This window comes from Sinocyclocheilus grahami, unplaced genomic scaffold (assembly GCF_001515645.1).
Source record: "Sinocyclocheilus grahami isolate Dianchi unplaced genomic scaffold, SAMN03320097.WGS_v1.1 scaffold2001.1, whole genome shotgun sequence".
In the NCBI taxonomy this organism is placed as follows: Eukaryota; Metazoa; Chordata; class Actinopteri; order Cypriniformes; family Cyprinidae; genus Sinocyclocheilus; species Sinocyclocheilus grahami.
This window is the reverse complement of record NW_015507180.1, coordinates 22,836-23,246: the sequence shown is the minus strand read 5'-3', so window position 1 is coordinate 23,246 and position 411 is coordinate 22,836. Positions and strand designations below refer to the sequence as shown.

Sequence of the window (411 nt, the reverse complement as noted above, 5' to 3'; positions counted from 1 at the left end):
CACACACACACACACTCTCTCTCTCTCTCTCTCTCACTCACTCACTCAAAGTTGTTTCTTATGGAAAATGTCTGTGTAGATGATATGAAGACCATCTAATGTGGCCCATATGAAGCTGTAACTGGAGCACTGCACTCAGACTCTCCTACAGACTACAGACTGATGTGAAAACCCTGAAATACCTTTCTGCTTGTCCATCGCTGGAAATGCTCAAAGCGTCCAAGTGAACTGTTCTCGTCCGCTTCCAGAGTTCATCGCTGAGTCTGTTTCTGGATGTCAAAACGAATTTAAAGTGGCTTTCAGTTAAACTCGAAGTGAATTAGGGGAGAGTTGCGGGTCAGGCGACAGACAAACGAAGATAATAGCGAAACTGTCCAAATAAGCGGCTACATTGTCAACATCTCCTCCACA

At 44.8% G+C, this 411-nt stretch overlaps 1 protein-coding gene across 2 annotated transcripts in view; it reads right to left on the bottom strand.

Moving 5' to 3' along the window:
- LOC107573665 (actin filament-associated protein 1-like 2) overlaps positions 1 to 411 on the bottom strand; it is a 48,608-nt gene extending 48,197 nt beyond the window's left edge. For both annotated transcript variants that reach the window (XM_016260102.1, XM_016260103.1), the window contains exon 1: positions 183 to 411. In XM_016260102.1, coding sequence (XP_016115588.1) covers positions 183 to 198 — 16 coding nt within the window. In that variant the 5' untranslated portion in view covers positions 199 to 411. The remainder of the gene's footprint in view (positions 1 to 182) is intronic.